At 34.9% G+C, this 14,578-nt stretch overlaps 1 protein-coding gene across 2 annotated transcripts in view; it reads left to right on the forward strand.

Annotated features, from left to right (window-relative positions):
- Nucleotides 1–14,578, forward strand: part of Mycbp2 (MYC binding protein 2) — a 234,775-nt gene that overhangs the window by 189,205 nt on the left and 30,992 nt on the right. For both annotated transcript variants that reach the window (XM_042685653.1, XM_042685654.1), the window contains 7 exons: nt 3,431–3,588; nt 6,074–6,273; nt 7,332–7,481; nt 10,464–10,624; nt 11,565–11,721; nt 11,907–12,131; nt 14,346–14,411. In XM_042685653.1, the coding sequence (XP_042541587.1) occupies nt 3,431–3,588; nt 6,074–6,273; nt 7,332–7,481; nt 10,464–10,624; nt 11,565–11,721; nt 11,907–12,131; nt 14,346–14,411 (1,117 nt within the window). The remainder of the gene's footprint in view (nt 1–3,430; nt 3,589–6,073; nt 6,274–7,331; nt 7,482–10,463; nt 10,625–11,564; nt 11,722–11,906; nt 12,132–14,345; nt 14,412–14,578) is intronic.

Below are 14,578 nucleotides of genomic sequence, written 5' to 3' on the forward strand. Positions count from 1 at the left end.
ACAGAGCTAAGGGGACAGACCAAAGACCAACGCAACACCATTATAAAACTAAAAAATTAGAACTATTTAGATCAGTGAGTTGAATTATTGATGTGAAGTAAATATTTGCAGTGATCCCATGAAAAAATAAACACAGTAAAATGATACTGAATTAAATTAGCAGAATTTTACAACAGATAAGATCTCTCTCTCTTTCTCTCTCTCTCTGTCTTTCTCTCTCTCTAATTGTTTTATGTTTTGGTTCCACAATGGCATGAACCTCTAGCCTCACACATGCTGAGCAAGTCTTATACCACTTGAGCTAAGCCCTCATCCAAGAAATACTTTCAAGTTACTGGCACTCCAAGTTAAACCAAGAGTTTTTCAAGTACCTGAGAAAGGAAAAGCAAGTCATCATGTAAAATGAAAGTTACACTGAAATCAGACTTTTTAAATCATAATTTTATGTGAAAGGAAGAAATATAAAGCTCTAAAAAGTTTCATCCATTGTTAGACACGTTAATCATACATTGAAAGATATGCTAACACATAAAAGATCTTGAGAACATTAACACATGTGTTCCCATATCACGATTTATTAGAAAACATTCTTTCATAAAATCCATGATTAATTCTGAATTAATCACGTAAACCAAATGATTAATGAAAAATACTTTTAAAAGAGTAAACAGTAGGTCAGAAAAAAAAATGTACCAGAGAAAGCATGTCTGATGTTCACATGGTCCTAAAGAAAACATTCAGGTATTTTATATTCAGCTGCATTCTCAGGCATCAAATAGCAGCAGGAATGTATGAATGAATGAATGAGTGAATGAATGAATCTTTTTTATTTCTTTTTTCTTTTCTTTTCTTTTGCCTTCCTTTTCTTTCCTTTTCCTGCCTTCCCTCCTATCTAATAGTACTCAGTTTTGAACTCAAAGACTTGTGCCTGCTGGGCAGGAGCTCTACCACTGAGCCATGCTTCCAGTCTTTTTTGTACTGGGTATTTAGATAAAAGATCTTAATTTCTGCCTAGGTTCATACTTTCTGGACCATGATCCACCTATTTTGTGCTACCTGTTGTGGCTGAGATGGAAGGTATGTGCCACCACTACCAACTTCTTTTTCTGAGATGGTGTTTCATAGACTTTTTTGGCCTTGGCTGGCCTCAAACCATTATCCTCTTGATCTCAGCCTCCCAAGTAGCTAGAAATACAGGCATGAGCCATTGGCATCAGCTCTTTATTATTTAAAAAAAAAAAAAGCTTCTCTGTTTTTCTTTTTATTTCCTTTAATTAGTTGAACAAACGAGTTTCCACTTAACAAGATAGTTTATGAATTCAATATATCTTGGTCAGTATCACCCTTTTCAACATTTTTCACTCATCCCTCCCCTAGCACCCCTTTTGTCTTTTTAATTTTGTAGGGTATACACTGGATTCTTGAGTGAATTCTCCCCCTCTTCTCCTCTTCATTCCTCTGTCCCTTTCTCCTTGATTCTACCATACCCTTTTGAATACCTGCTTCTTGGTGTTTCGTTTTGCTAAACTTTGATTTTGCCTCTCTAAGGAATTACATTATTTGAGATCTCCCTTGAATCTACAGTATTTCAATTAATATGCATATCACCCACCATATTTATTTGTAAGTTCATAACTAAATCTAACTTCCACATATAAGGGAAAGCATGCATCTTTTGTCTCTCTGGTCCTAACTAACTTCACCTAACAATTTTTTCCAGTTCCTTTTCTTTACAAATGGGACAATATTTTCTTTGTAATGAATGAGTAAAATTCCATTGTGTATATAAACCATATTTTCTTGATTCATTCATCCACTGAGGGGCATCTTGACAAATCAAGTTATTTTATAAGATGATGAATAATGAATCTATTAAAACACTGGCTCTCTACCAGGCGTAATAATTGCCTCTCAGCTATCATTTGAACATATTTGGACATTTTTTTGTTTGTCACAACTGAGCTAGTTCAAATGGCATCCTAATGGGTAGAAAGCAGTATTGTTCAATAAGACAGTTCTCACAACAAAGAATTATTATTTGGCCCAAAGTAGACAAGAATGACTTAATGATGATCTCCTTGGGTTTTTTTATGTTGCTTGAATTTTTTTGAGCATTATCTTATTTCTATAAAAAAAAAAAAAAACCTCATCTTTTTCAAATTGCGTAGTGAAAAAAATTGTGTAGTGATTCTTCTTATGTTGATTGAAAACCATCTGTTAAACAGAATAGTAACACTATATATAAAATGAATTCAGGGGCTGGGAAGGTGGCTCAGTGGTAGAGCGCTTGCCTTGCATGCTCAAGGCCCTGGGTTCAATTCCTCAGCACCACATAAGCAAAAAGAAAAAAGCCGGAAGTGGCGCTGTGGCTCAAGTGGTAGAGCACTAGCCTTGAGCTGAAGAGCTGAGGGACAGCACCCAGGCCCAGAGTTCAGGCCCCACGACCGGACCCAAAAAAAAAAAAAATGAATTCAGTTACTATGTATCCAGTGTTTGTATAACCCCAAATTGTTACCCAGGTACATTTACCCTCGTTTAATGCGCAGCACTTCGATTCTTACATTTTTCTCAAAGAATAGCGTTCATTATCTTAGATAATGAGTAAAGAACCCACTCAGGGAGTTAGCCACTTGTTAGAAAATATGTAAATTTTACTGAAGGACATGTATTTGAAAGTTGGTGTGAGTGCTGAAAGAAAATAACTCTAGATCCCATGGTGACAAAAATGTCCCAATTTAAAATGAGGTAGGTGACAGAAAAAGAAAAGAACAGCTTGCAAATTTGTCAAAGCAGAAAGGTAAGATGATTTTCTTTTTTTATACAGTGTCACAAGAAAGGAAGTTGTAACCTTTTAAGTGTTTTAAATATTATTATAAATGGAAAAGCTATTAGTTTCCTTACACTTGAAAGTCACTATGTCGTTATGTTACGTAAGTATAATTACAGTGCTGGAGTAGCAGTGATCTTAGCAAGGCTGTGGGACAGCCCTTCCCAAAAGTGATCCTCAAGCACCAAAAGAAAACCAAGTTTTACTTTCTGTTGAATTAGCAGTCTTCCTGTACATATCTAATTTTTCTGTTCAACGAATTTATGATTACGTATGCCTAATTTTCCTGACTATCATGGCTTACTGATTTGATCCCAAAAGTTGTGTAGGACATTTGATAATTTCTTTTATATTTAAAATACAAAGTAGGTTTGAGAAAACCACAAGTTAAAAAAAAAAATTCTGAGATCAATCAAAATGTAACTATTTGAAAAGATAAAATTTTAATTTAAAGAGGGATTCTTAAGTTGTTTTGGTGCATGTTTCCCCATATGGAATTTACATGCAAATATTTGAGTAGTTTAAGTACAGTTGTATTTCATTCATTTTTTTTTCTTTTAAGTTTTTACCAGTTTTCCACCTGTTTTCTTGCTCCTTCTGCAGTTTGGAAACTAGTCCTATAACTGATAGTGATCTGGCAAAGAGAACTGTTTTCCAAAGGTCATACTCAGTTGTTGCTTCTGAATATGACAAACAACACTCCATCTTACCTGCACGTGTTAAAGCCATCCCTAGAAGAAGAGTTAACAGTGGAGACACAGGTATGTACATAGTTAAAAGGACGAGTGAGTATTCAGCTATTAAATATAAAAAAACTATGTTCTATGCCAATAATCTAGGATTTGAAGGGATGGGAATGGATTAACTTCCACTTTGTTTTAGACAGAACTTCTGTGTGATCCCGCCATAAATGTGCCTTTCTAAATTTTGCATCTCAATGACAAGCAACATCCAGAGAATAAATTTATCTTTACAGTCTTATATGTTAAATGTTTAAGGCAACTTTGTTACCAATTATCCCTTCCATTTAAGCTTCAATGAACCAGAAGTTGCAATAGTTTACACACACATTTATCTTCTTATTCCTATTAAAAAATAAAACTTGTATAAAAAGATAAAACGTTTATAGGTGCTGGGCACTGGTGGCTCACTCCTGTAATCCTAGCTACTCAGGAGGGTAAGATCTGAGGATCAGGTTCAAAGCCAGCCTGAGCAAGAAAGCCCCTGAGACTCTTACGTCCAATTAACCACCAGAAAACTGGAAGTGGTACTGTGGCTCAAGTGGTAGAGTGTTAGCCTTGAGCTGAAATGCTGAGGGACAGTGCCCAGGCCCAGAGTCAAGCCCACAAGTAACCAAAAACAAAAAAAAACTTTTACCGGTACTATCACTCTGAATACATATAAAACTTTGGAGATATAAGTATTCTTAAGAAATTCTTAATTTGGGCCAATTACTATCAACAGCTTCATATTTGAGCTGAAGATTTACCTCACAAAAAATGAAAGAAGCTCAATAGAATAAGATAATATGGTGATTCACTTACTAAAATGTCAATTTCACATTACAGGTGTATGAAAAGCTTTTTTGTTTTCTATTTTCCTTTTTTGAGGCAGAATCTTCTTGTTTCCCAGGCTGACCTGGGAAAGGTTGTAATCCTCCTGCTTCAACCTCCCAAGTAGCTGAGATTATAGGACTCTCCCACCATACCAACTTATGTATGTTATTACTGAAGCTCTTCAAGAAAATTACAGTTGAACATATTTCAACAATTTATAGGTTCAAGTGAGACCTTATAATCCTAGCTACCTGGGAGGCTAAGATCAGAATGATTTCTGCTTAAGGCCAGCAGAAAAGTTCAGAAGTCCTTGATCTCAACCTATAGCTTAGTGAGTAGTATAGTCCTGTTGTCATATCTACATGGGAAGCAGAGATCAGTAGGATTATAGTTCTAAGCTAGCCCAGGTAAAAAAAAAAAGTCCATTAAATTGCATCTCAGTTATAGTTAAAGAAGCTGGGCTTTTGATGTCTGTCATCTCAACTACAACAGGAAGCCCTGTTAGGTAGATTGCAGTCTAAACATGCCTGGGCAGAAAGTGAGACTGTATCAAAACCAACCAGTGTACTGAGCACTTGGGCCTCACCTGTAATACTAACTACTAAGGAGACTGAAATTCACATGATTGAAATTCTAAGCCAGACTTGACAGAAAAGTTTCTGAGACTTCATTTCCAAAATAATCAGCACAGCACAAAGCAAGGCTGGAGGTATGGCTGAAGTACTAGAGCAAAGCACACACAAGTCCTGAGTTCAAACTCTAGTTTAAGAAAGAAGGTGGGGGGCTGGGAAGGTGGCTCAGTGTAGAGCGCTTACCTTGCATGCATGAGGCCCTGAGTTCGATTCCTCAGCACTACATAAGCAAAAAGAAAAAAGCCGGAAGTGGTGCTGTGACTCAAGTGGTAGAGTGCTAGCCTTGAACTGAAGAGCTGAGGGACAGCGCCCAGGCCCAGAGTTCAGGCTCCACGACCGGACCCAAAAAAAGAAAAGAAAAAAGTTGGAAGGTAGGTAGGAAAATAGGTAAGTACAAAGGAAGGAAAGATGGGGATGGAAGGAAGGGAGGGAGGGAGGGAGGGAGGAAAGGAAAAAGAAGGAAGGAAGGAAAGAGGAAGGGTAGGAGGAAGAAAAAAGGAAGGAAAGGAAAGAAGGAAGGAAGGAAAGAAGGAAGGAAGGAAAATAACCAGTACAACAAAAAGGACTTCCTAACAAACCTTCCTAACAAACACAAAGCTCTAAGTTCAAAACCTAATGCCACCAAAGCATAAAACATGATACATAGGTTCATTCAATAAGTATCTTGGAACTCTTATTGAGACACCTTTGTGTTTTAGGAAATGATGGAGATGAGGTGCAGGTTCCATTAGAGAGACTAGAACTCACTTAGCTTTTAGAATGTTTTAGAGTATCCATTTATCAGACCTGGATTCAAAACCCACCAATGTAACTTGATAGTGTAACTCTAGGAAATTAAGATATTTAATCTTTCTGATGCTTATTTCTTCTTCAAAGTTGAAATCATTAAGATTTTGTCATGTGTCCCTCAAAAGGCTCTAGATATGCAAATTATCCTATTCATATTAAATGTTAATCATATATTTGTATGTTATACTCATAATCATATAATCATCTATATTAATCATATATAATCATATGCTATCTAAGAAAAATAATAATTTTCTTTTTTTTAATAGAAGTTGGTTCTTCCCTTTTGAGACATCCATCACCTGAACTTTCCCGACTAATCTCAGCCCATAGTTCTCTTTCCAAAGGAGAACGAAATTTCCAATGGCCAGTTTTGGCTTTTGTTATACAGCATCATGATCTAGAAGGTCTTGAAATAGCAATGAAACAGGCCCTAAGGAAATCTGCTTGTCGAGTTTTTGCTATGGAGGTATGAATATGTTAATGGAATTAAATACAATTCCTGGATCTTACAAATACATACTGATTCTATTTAATATTTTTCTTTTACCAAATTCCATCAAATTAGATACCATTAACCTTTTGAAAAAATAAAGCTCATGTCAAAATTATACTCTGAAGTTTATGGATATTAATCAATTTAGAGTTCTATATAAGTACTGTAAAATGTTTATTTCTAATTAATGATTTGAATCTTGAGTTGGTTTGTTGTTTTTTGTTTGTTTTGTTTCTTTTTTTGTTCTTTTGCTCTTTTAGGTGCCTTTCCTGGACTTAAACTCAGGGCCTAGGCACCATCCCTTAGCTTTTTCTGCTCAAGGCTAGTACTCTATTGGCTAGCACTCTTGTCACTTGAGCCACAGGCTCCATGTCTGGCTTTTTGTTGGGTTAATTGGAGGTAAGAGTCTTATGAACTTTGTTTCTCAGGCTGGCTTTGCTCTTCCTAAATAGCTAGAATTACAGTCACAAGCCACTGGTGTCCAGCTTTGAGATCATTTTTTAAGCTTTTATGATCAGAGTATTAATTTCACTAGAATGAAATGACAAAGAGGATGAGGAATGGGGCTTTTCAATTATAACTTTACTGGTAACAGCTTATCTAGAATGTTTTGTTGAGTTGCTGTATCTTACAAACCTATATATAGTAAATCTTTGTTATGAGTATGATAAATATGATAAATACCTGACCAGTTATTAGTGGAAACAATATAAAGATATTTAAGTAAATGGTCACTTGAATGTAGCTTTAGAATCATTCTGCATTGGTTTTAAATGTAAGTTGGAAATAAATGTGCCTGTGTAAATTAAGAAAAAATTCATTGTGTTTCATAACTATTATTTTTTGTTTCAACCTATATTCTTTAATAAAGACCTAAATTGTTTAACATTTTAAGTTCAATGTACTTTCAATAATATAAAGGACAGATTTTCTAATATGCCCTTGAGCATGTAGTTCTCTGAAGTACTTCTAAGAAAATCCTATAGTTGTAACTCATGTGTTTCCTTTTTATCTTGGATGCTTTTATTCAGGCATTCAATTGGCTTCTGTGCAATGTCATACAAACAACTTCTCTCCATGATATTCTGTGGCATTTCGTAGCCTCACTCACTCCTGCTCCACTGGAACCAGAGGAAGAAGAAGATGAAGAAAATAAAACAAATAAAGAAAATGCAGAGCAAGTGAGTGAAATTTTTGCTCATTTTATTGTTCTGTATTTTAAAGAACTAATAAGGTTTCAGATGGTATAATTTGCATACATCATTACAGAGTATCTAGCTTGACAAAAAGTAACATTTTCATGCTATCAGAGGGTTGATTACACTTAGTAAAAATATTGAGAGTGACATCTGTCATAAAGTAGTCAGCTGGATAGCAGATAATATATACTATTACAAAGCAGTATATGATAAGTAAAAGGAACAATACTCTTACATAAGGGACCAAGGACTGGGAGGACATATGTGGGGTGACCGTGATGAGTACTGCTGGCATGCTATTGAAATCCTCAAAGGCCATGTCAAAGGAATATCAACAGTTAAAATAAGTACCTAAAAATCATGGGCAAAACTGAAATAGCCCCAGTCTAACAAAGTTGAGTGGCAGGACTTGTCAGATCTAGATTGACTACTATCTCTGATGAAGGAATTGAATACAATATTCTTCATAAGAAAATAAACCAGAGCTCTTGTGGTGTGAAATCAAGAGACCTGGAAAGAAGTAAAAAGTGACTGTCTTTGTCACTTAGCTCATTAACATAGTTGAAAAATTTTGATAAGCACACTTTGGCAGCAGGATGAAGAATCAAGCACATTCATCTTTGTCATCCAATAACGACTTGTTGTAGAATAGTTTCAAAAGCTATAAAAAATCACATTCAGAATGGTATAGTATTACTTCTGTGAGTTTCTCCTATCACAAATTTGAAATAATTCTTTAGAGGGTTTTTATGAAAATAGTCCAAATGCCTATAAGTAAACTGATAAAATGAACTCACTTCTGTTCATCAGAACATTGTACAGCAGTAAAATATTTATTGCATGTGTAAGTAATATGTAATGATCTCCAAGATAAAAGGAAAAAGGAGAATGTGAATTAGTGTGCATAGAGTGCTGCCATTTGTGTAAACAAACATTTGTAGAAAATCTTATAATATGGTCCACTATATTAGGAATTGCCAATGGAGAGATCATTGGCATGGCTAGGATATTGGGACAGGAAGACTTATCTTGGCATTTTTATACATTTTGAATGTTCCATCATGTTTATTACCTGCTCGAAAGAATAAAGTAGTGATGCTTGGTTCACAGTATCCAGTTTTCAGTAACATCGACTTTTATTGTTAAGCAGATATGTTTTATTCAGTGACTCTTAGATACTATGATCAACATTATTGGAAATAATTTAAGCTGCAATTTTAAAAGCTTTTAATGACTTTTAATGATAAAAAATGTCATATTTTTCTTGTAAAGGTAAGTGCTTAAAGGTATTTATTTGAAACATGGAGGGAGACATTACTTTTGACTAGGTAAAGTTAGGCAAGTTACTCTACATATAAACAGGCAGATTTTTATTTTGGTGCATATAAAATAGAAGAAATGCAATTCCTCAAATGAGAGTTTTAGAAATGGGAATTTAATTAAAAGAAAGGTGTATTTTTTTTTAAAGGTATTTGGATGCTGTTAGAAATTTCATGTCAAAATCTTTACAAGGACTGTTACACCTGTAATCCCAGCTACTTTGGAGGTCTCTGTTTGAGGTTAGCCTAAGCAGAAAGCTGGTTAGACCCTATTTCAAAAACAAATGATGGTTCATGTCTTTAATCATAGCTATATATGAGGTAGATGTAGGAGGATCTTGGTCTGAGGCCAGCCCAAGCAGAAGAAAGAAAAACAAGCTGAAACGAAAGGACCAGGGTGTGTGACTCAAGTTGTAGAGCACTTGGCTATTAATCACAAAGCCCTGACTTCAAACTCTCATTATTTTGTGGTAATTTCTGCCCTAGAGGAATGCATAAAATAGGCATTAATTGTAGTGTGGCCTACAGCAGAATTAACATGACCAAAAACCTCTGCAGTTTGACTTCATCCACATCCTTCATTGGCCATAGGTAGTATTGGTACAGAAACTGAATATGCTTTGCATTAACCATAAGATATGTCACTCTCCTACCAACTTGACCTTTTTGTTGTATTTGGAATGACTGTACTTATATTATTAAAATTTATTTGCTGTGAGAATGTGCCTTTCCTTGTAAAGCAAGTGTCTTTAGAAGATGGAAGGTTCTGGAATATCCTTCTCCATAGTAAATCAGACATTATAACACTGATAAGTGTTCAGTCACATTGCTAAAAATGAAAATGCATTTGCTCCCCACTTCTTCTTGACTCCTCCTGGAACTGTGTGTGATCACTTTCTTAAGAAATCTTTCTTAGGGGGCTGGGAAGGTGGCTCAGTGGTAGAACGCTTGCCTTGCATGCATGAGGCCTTGGGTTCGATTCCTCAGCACCACATAAGCAAAAAAGAAAAAATCTGGAAGTGGCGCTGTGGCTCAAGTGGTAGAGCGCTAGCCTTGAGCTGAAGAGCTGAAGGACAGCGCCCAGACCCAGAGTTGAGGCCCCACGACCAGACCCCCCCCAAAAAAGAAATCTTTCTTAGGAATTTGAAACATCTGTTAAATAGTTTATATGTTATTCTATAAACTATTATTAAAACTGCCACCAGACTGAGGGTTTGAATAGAAAATGAAATCTAACATCTCTCTCTCTCCAAGCTGTGTATCTGCCTAAAGGAAGAAGCTGTTTTGTGTAATTCACATAAAAAAAAGTCAGATGAATTAGTAATGACCCCAACTTCTAAACGTGTTATTTTAAACATCTATACAAACTCACATGCATATATACCTCATCATGTATACATATAAATTTATTCTACTAATATATTTGTATGTGTAGTAAAAGTATGTGCATATGATATTCATTTATTTGCTAATTTTATGAGGAATCTTACTACTTTTTCCCTATAAGTATTACAAATAGAATTAGGAAATCTTTGCTTAATGTATGTATTGGGTATGGTTTAACTATAAGTGTTTTTAAAACTACTGTAAAGAGAGTTCTTCCCAGCTTACATACGAGTAAACTTGCTTTCAATATCTACTTTAGGAGAAAGATACAAGAGTATGTGAACATCCACTCTCAGATATAGTGATTGCAGGCGAAGCTGCCCATCCTTTGCCACACACATTTCATCGTTTACTACAAACAATCTCTGATCTTATGATGTCTCTCCCCAGTGGAAGTTCATTGCAGCAAATGGCCTTAAGGTAATTTTGTTTCTAAGTATTCTAGGTGCTCCTACATATTTTGTATGAAATACAAAACCCTAAATGCTCAAAAACCCTCTTTTTAATGCTAAAATATAAAGAATCCTTGTACCATGTAGATGGTGTCTTCCTCCTTACTTTCCTAATTTTGAAAGATGTTCCCTTTGACTGATACCTGTTTGCTGTTCTGTAAAATGTATGTAACACATACGTTTTAGTGCTCCAAATGCTTGCTGTAACCATCTCCCTCACTTTTCTCTCTCCTACTTCAAATCATTTCAATGTCACAAAACATAAGAATGAAAATGAATCATAGCAAACCCGAATAGAGTCTCCACTTTAAAAGAACCTAAAGAAGAATGGACCAGTTACATGCACCCAATTTTAAAACTTTTCATAACCTGAAATCTGTTGAGAATTTCGCATTACTTTTACATTGTGAACCATATTATTATATCTATTCATTAGACTATAAATATAACTAGATCCTCAAATCTTCCATTGTTTTATGGAACAATAAGTTGATAAGATGATTGGGCTTCATACCCCAATGATAAAACCAGTGAAAGAGAGATATATTTGTCCTCTTCATGAAATTTTTGAAATTAAAGATACATTATATCCTAATGCATTATTCTATGTGACATTATCACATAGAAATATTTGAGAAACTTTCAAAGGTTTCTTGATACAGACTTATAGCCTTTTGTTTTTGAATCTATGACCTTTGATGTAGGTGAATTTTCCTTTAAAAAATGGCAATGATTTAACTCCCTAAAGTTTTTAAATTTCAGTTTTTCACTAAACTCTTTTTTTAGGAATTAGCTATAGAGTATGTATAGCTATTCCATGAATTCTTCAGACATTTCTGAAAAATTGTTTTGTAATTTTTATTTAATTTATTTAATTTGTATTTATATTGCTTATGTATTAATTTTAGATGCTGGAGTCTCAAATTCAAGCAATCTGATCACCAATTCCTTCATCAGAGCAACGTCTTTCACCACATTAATAATATTTTGTCAAAATCAGATGATGGGGATAGTGAGGAGAGTTTCAGCATCAGTATTCAGTCTGGCTTTGAAGTTATGAGTCAGGTCAGTGACATAATAGCGATGGTCTGTTGTCCTGTAGTAAATAGTCTGCAATGTTTATGAGGAAAAACTAAGTTGCTCATAAATAATTTGGTTCTCTTAACATTATTTATTGTCAAATGTATGTTTTCTCATCATGAAAGATTTGTTTTTTTTATATTATAAATGTTTATATTTGTTTCTGCTAGGAATTGTGCATAGTTATGAGCTTAAAGGACTTAACCAGCATTGTTGACATAAAAACTTCAAGCCGACCTGCCATGATTGGCAGTTTGACAGATGGTTCCACAGAAACCTTTTGGGAATCAGGAGATGAAGATAAAAACAAAACTAAGAACATTACTATCAACTGTGTAAAAGGAATTAATGCCCGCTACGTATCTGTTCATGTAGACAATTCTCGGGACCTTGGGGTAAGAAAGAGAACTTAATTTCTAGCTTCTAAGTTCCTTTCAGACCATTAGTAATCATGCGTTTTTCTTTTTTGGGGGAGGTCTGGTTGTGGGGCCTGAACTCTGGGCCTGGGCTCTGTCCCTCAGCTCTTCAGCTCAAGGCTAGCGCTCTACCACTTGAGCCACAGCGCCACTTCCAGCTTTTTTTCTTTTTGCTTATGTGGTGCTGAGGAATCGAACCCAGGGCCTTATGCATGCAAAGCAAGCGCTCAACCACTGAGCCACCTTCTCAGCCCCATAATCATGCATTTTTCTTTGTGAGTTTACCTAAAAGATTTACCACTTGAGATTTTGCCAAATAAGAGCATTAAAAAAATTTTTTTATTATGAAAATACCATACAAAGGGGTTACAATAACATGAGCAAGGAGCTTTTTTTAGTTTGTAAATTAACCTTAAATCTAAAAACAGATTTATGTAATTGGGGGAACTATAGAATATAAATTCTAAGCTGAGATCTGAATTCAATATACAACTGTAGCTAGACAAAATAAAAGTTTACTGTAGAATTTTCTACTTCCATGTCCTTGTTTCAGCTATTTCAATGGTCTAACTATATTCCCCATAAACTGTGCATTTCAGATTCTCTCCAAATCTTTATAAGACCCAGCAGAGAAATCCTGTCTGGGTAAATGCTTTATAAAAATAACTCTTTTCTCCATAGACAGTTTTTTTCTCCTTTTGCTTTTGTTTTTGTATCCAGTACACTCCTACCTATATTTAATCACTTCATGTTTCAACTTCTCATCCTTAGGTCCCATCAAAGGCATAAAACAAAGGAAAAGAATTGTATTTACAATAAATACAATAAAATAGTACCAACTGCCATACCATTCTTTTACCCCCATTCTAAGGAAGGATATCTTTTGGAATTTGTTCCTCAGATTAGATATTGCCTGTGAGCTGATACAGTTTTAATAAATCCTTTTGTACCATTGAGGAACTGCTCCCACCCATCTGCATATTCACTTTCCAGAAAGAATCAGAATGGTGGAGTTGGATCTCAGATAACCTGGATATAAAGCCAACCACAGCTGTTCACTTTGCAGTCAGAGCTCTCCTTTACCTCCACATCATTTATGTCTAAATATATTAATCATACCCTTTCTCAGAACAGTGATTACAATCAATTTGACATTTTTGTCTTTTCTTAGAGTAGATAATCACAGCAGTATTAATTTTTTAATCCCTGTTATATAAGTTGGCATTTATGCTTCTTTTCAGAAACATGTATGTGTTCTTTTTGAACCAAAGCGTATGAACCCCCTCAAACTGCCCACCATTGTCTATAACATTTGTTGATTGGGATTGTCCTGGTCTGTAATAGTCATACTATGTAATTCTAAAACAAATTAATATGTTAATCTTTGAATATACTTTGCATTAACCTTAAGATATGTTGCTCTCCTACCAACTTGACTTTTTTGTTGTGTTTGAAATGACTGTACTTACATTATTTTAAATTTATTTTCTGTGAGAGTGTTACCTTTCTTAGTAAAGCAAGTGTCTTTAAAAGATGGAAGATTCTGGAATATCCTTCTCCATAAGGCAGACATTATAGCACTGATAAGTATCTGTTCAGTTACTAAAAAGCAATGACATTGTAACCAGTAGTGTGAGACATGAGTGAAAAACAGAGTTGTTTGGAGGCCACATGAAGATGTATGAAAAATGTCAAACTTTGGGCGAGCATATGAAGAAAGGCTGAAATGTGATTGTTTAAGATAAAATTTGTAAGAATATGTAAGACTAAAGTTATAGAAAGCCAAGTGCCAGTGGCTTATGCTTGTAATCCTAGCTACTCAGAAGACTGAGATAAAAAGACTGGGTTTTAGATCTGAGTCTTATTTCCAATTAACCACCAAAATGCCAGAATTAAGGTGTAGCTCAAGTGGTAGAATGTCAGCCTTGATAGAAAAAGCTGAGCAAGATCATGAGACCCTAAGTTCAAGCTCCAGCAAGTTTAAGTACCGACACAATAACAGAATGAATGAATGAACAAATGTAAATAAGTAAATGTTCTAGAGTTGTAGTAATTATTATTAGCTGGATAAATGGTAATTAGGAAGGACTGTAAAAAACAGGCAGAAGACTTGATATAACATTAATAGACTGTAAAACCATTATAACTTCTAAAGCAAGAATATAACATAACTATTTTGGATTTCTATTTTAGAACAAAGTCACCTCCATGACCTTCTTAACTGGCAAAGCAGTAGAAGATTTGTGCAGAATAAAGCAGGTAATTGAAATTTTATCATTAAATGTTTTGCTACCAGAGAAAAAGTTCTTCTTAAGTCTCCATTGTGGAATTCTAGTTTTATGACATGACTTAAATATTGTAGGAAATCATTAATTTACAAACACCAACTAGTGTGTTTGTGAGGATAGGAACAGCTATCCCTGTGC

The sequence above is a fragment of the Dipodomys spectabilis genome, unplaced genomic scaffold, assembly GCF_019054845.1.
Source record: "Dipodomys spectabilis isolate Male_0828 unplaced genomic scaffold, ASM1905484v1 ptg000095l, whole genome shotgun sequence".
Classification (NCBI taxonomy): domain Eukaryota; kingdom Metazoa; phylum Chordata; class Mammalia; order Rodentia; family Heteromyidae; genus Dipodomys; species Dipodomys spectabilis.